Below are 3,615 nucleotides of genomic sequence, written 5' to 3'. Positions count from 1 at the left end.
GCATCACTGTTTTCTGCAGATTTCTGCTCTAACTGGAACCTGGGGACATGTTCTCAGTTGTGTCCCTCAGTGAGACTCATTAGCACTACAAGAAACTTGAGTGTTTCAATCTCACTTTGACTTCTTGAGAAGTTGTTTGAACTTCCTCTCAGGGACTGAGTCTCATGTAAACAATGCCAATCTCCCTGAGGGTCATGAAGTGCCTGGGGCTGTTGCTGTGCTGCTGAGCTGGGCCGGGCTCCTGGCACACAGGGAGCTCCTGGCAAGCAAGAAGAGCTTCAAAGAGACAGCTGTGCCCAGGAGCAGCTCCTCTGCACAGCCCAGCAGGGCTGAGGGCACTGCCAGGCCAGCTCAGGGACACCAGCAGGGCACAGACAGAGCTTCAAGGGGCTCAGCACTGGCAGGATGGCTGAGAGCTCCCTGCAGGAGGAACCTTGGCAGGGCTGCACATGGTGAGTCTGTGGCTGCAGGGCAGTGCAGGGGCAGCTCCTGGAGGCATCTCCTAAAGCTGGCCCAGCCCCAGCTGATGGGATGGGGGAGCAGGGGCTGTTTTGGGCAGGGACTCTGCTGCCTGCCAGGGGCAGCTCTCAGCCGGCCCGGGGAGCTGCTGCCAGGGCTGGGGCACAAGGGCTGTGGGCAAGGAGCAACCCCTGGGAGGGCAGGGAAGGGCTCTTCACCTCTTTAGAGGAGGCTGCAGGTTGTGAGGGCTGCTCAGAGCTCCAGGTCATTACAGAACATTTCTCAGGGGAGTTTTAGAAAGCACAGCAAGTCATGGGATACCTGAAAGTGAAGGATCTTGGTTTTTTTTATCTTCAAATATGTGTTTTCTAGGTGGGAAATTGGTCATAAAAATTAATCTCACAGTTCAGAAGGAGGCACTGAAACTCCAAATCTGTTCCTCTTAGAGGAGAATAAACCAGGCAGTATCAGAAATCCCCACACCTGTGCCTTACATGTATCTCTGGGTCACTTTTCCAGTCCCCTCAGGGTTGCTCTGACGTTGCCATCTGTGATGGTTTCAGTCTAGGCCTTCCTGGAAACCAGCTTTTAACCAGGAAGGAACTAGGAGGGTGACCAAGGAAGTATTCCATGCTATTCCTTTACGTAACCCAGGGTATAAATAAGGCATTGATAAGAGAGTTCGCTCTCTTTCCTCTCCGGCGAGGTTCGAGAACGGTGGGTCCCTGTTTCGGTCGGGCTTATCTGGAGCCGAGGCCTACAGTGACTGCCGTTATCTGCCACGCGTGAGGGGAGAGCCAAGGACCGTGTCTGGCCATCCTGCCTGTTCGAAGGGAAGTGGTGAGATTTTTGCTAGTTTGCCTTTGACTGGCTGTTTGACTTGTTCGGTCCTTGCCCCTTTTTTGTCCTTCTCCCTTTTCCCCCCCCCCTCCCCCCCCGGTGTGTGGTATTCCCCTTTCGTGTATCTGTCTTATATATAAATATACATATATATATATATATATTTTTTTGCTATAGCCTTGGCTGCTTGGTTTTTCTTCTTTTCCCTCTCTGGGAGGCGGGTCCTTGTTGTCGAGTTTCGGGGGACTTGGCAGGAAGCCAGCTCGAAACTTGTACACCATCAGAGCCTGCACAGCCAGAGACTCCCCTGGGCAATGTTGCATTGCTGGGCTGGAACAGAGAAGATTTAACAAAGCTGCCCTTTTAAACAGTGCTGCCCTGCACTCATCAGACTGTAGGTATTTGGGTTTATTAAAAATTAATTTGCATGTGAAGTTATGTTCAGGCAGCACGAGGGAAAACCCAGGGCAGATGGGAACAGACAGAGGGACACTGCAGCTCTCCTGGCTCTGCACTGAGCTACAGAGAGCTGAGATGTTTGTCCTCTCTTCTTTAAAGTCTCGTTACATTTTGCATCATAAAAATGAGGATTTGTACCATAACAAGAACAGGTGCCAGATACAACCATAGAAAATAATAAACACAGACAACATTATTTTAAGGACATGCTAAGCCTTTCCCCTGAAGCACACACTGTTCCATGTCTTGAGAGTGGAGACTGAACTTTTCCGTTCAGGGTGGATGATGCCTGACATCCCTTGGGAGTGTTTGATGCTGTCACAGACCAGCTCGATGTCCCCACTGGAGCAGAGAAAAACTGAGCCCTTGGCAGCACATGAGCAGAGCTCCTGTTCCTCACAGCACTCTCAGAGTACAAACAAGGGAAAGGAAAAGCCTTTCAGTTTGGGGGATTTCTGAGAAATAAATTGACTTTGCTTAGAGGAGTCTGTCTAAACTTCTCCCTGTTCTTTCATGTTTCTGAACAGTGTCCCTGTGCCGGGAAGCAGCAAATGTGCAACAGCAGCTCCATGACCCAGTTCCTCCTCCTGGCATTGGCAGACAGGCGGGAGCTGCAGCTCCTGCACTTCTGGCTCTTCCTGGCCATCTCCCTGGCTGCCCTCCTGGCCAACGGCCTCATCCTCAGCGCCGTAGCCTGTGACCACCACCTGCACACCCCCATGGGCTTCTTCCTGCTCAACCTCTCCCTCACAGACCTGGGCTGCATCTGCACCACTGTCCCCAAAGCCATGCACAACTCCCTCCAGAACACCACAACCATCTCCTACATGGGATGTGCTACACAGGCCTTTTTCTTTGTCTTCTTCATCTCATCAGAGTATTTCCTCCTCACCATCATGTGCTACGACCGCTACGTTGCCATCTGCAAACCCCTGCACTACGGGACCCTCCTGGGCAGCAGAGCTTGTGCCCACATGGCAGCAGCTGCCTGGGTCACTGGCTTTCTCTATTCTCTGCTGCACACAGCCAATACATTTTCCCTGCCCCTGTGCCAGGGCAATGCCCTGGGCCAGTTCTTCTGTGAAATCCCACACATCCTCAAGCTCTCCTGCTCACACTCAGGCTACCTCAGGGAAATTGGGCTCATTGTGGTTAGTGTCTGTTTAGGATTCTGTTGTTTTGTTTTCATTATTTTCTCCTATGTGCAGATCTTCAGGGCTGTGCTGAGGATCCCCTCTCAGCAGGGACGGCACAAAGCCTTTTCCACGTGCCTCCCACACCTGGCTGTGGTCTCCCTGTTCCTAAGCACTGTCACGTTTGCCTACCTGAAGCCCCCCTCCATCTCCTCCCCATCCCTGGATCTGGCCCTGTCAGTTCTATACTCAGTGGTGCCTCCAGCACTGAATCCCCTCATCTACAGCCTCAGGAATCAGGAGCTCAAAGCCGCCATGAGAAAAATGATGACTGGATGCTTTTCAGGAGCAATAAAGTGCCTGTTTTCTGGTGCATAGCATTCAGAACGGACTCCTTCATGGCCCAGCCTTTCTGCTTAGGTTTTTTGTGGAGGTCATTCGGTTGTTTCTGCAATAATTTTCTGTACAATGAAATATTATTATGCACCTGCTTTCTATTTTCATGTCTACCCACTGAATTTGACCCAGAGATGTAAAAATGATTAACTGTGCTCTCTGACTATTTAAACAAAATAAAGGACTCTGCAGTGCCTTCTTTGTTCAAGACCCTTCTTCTCAGATGTTCCTAAAGGACAGCACACTGCAGGACAGGGGGTATTTGCAAACGGGAAGGAGACAATAATCCCAGCCCAGCAGCACTGCCAGGGAGCAGCAGTGCTTGGTC

The 3,615-nt window shown here is 51.2% G+C and overlaps 1 protein-coding gene across 1 annotated transcript; it reads left to right on the top strand.

Moving 5' to 3' along the window:
• The first annotated feature begins 2,327 nt into the window (after positions 1–2,327).
• LOC135406374 (olfactory receptor 14J1-like) lies at positions 2,328–3,269 on the top strand. Its single transcript, XM_064640776.1, has one exon. The coding sequence runs from the start codon at positions 2,328–2,330 to the stop codon at positions 3,267–3,269; it is 942 nt and encodes a 313-aa protein (XP_064496846.1).
• The last annotated feature ends 346 nt before the right edge of the window (positions 3,270–3,615 follow it).

This window comes from Pseudopipra pipra, chromosome W (assembly GCF_036250125.1).
Source record: "Pseudopipra pipra isolate bDixPip1 chromosome W, bDixPip1.hap1, whole genome shotgun sequence".
NCBI lineage: Eukaryota > Metazoa > Chordata > Aves > Passeriformes > Pipridae > Pseudopipra > Pseudopipra pipra.
Note: the sequence above shows the minus strand (reverse complement) of the source record. Positions and strands in the feature narration are given on the sequence as shown.

Excerpts from the sequence above, each read along its gene's own strand:
- LOC135406374 (XM_064640776.1), top strand. The coding sequence starts at position 2,328 with ATGACCCAGTTCCTCCTCCTGGCATTGGCAGACAGGCGGGAGCTGCAG.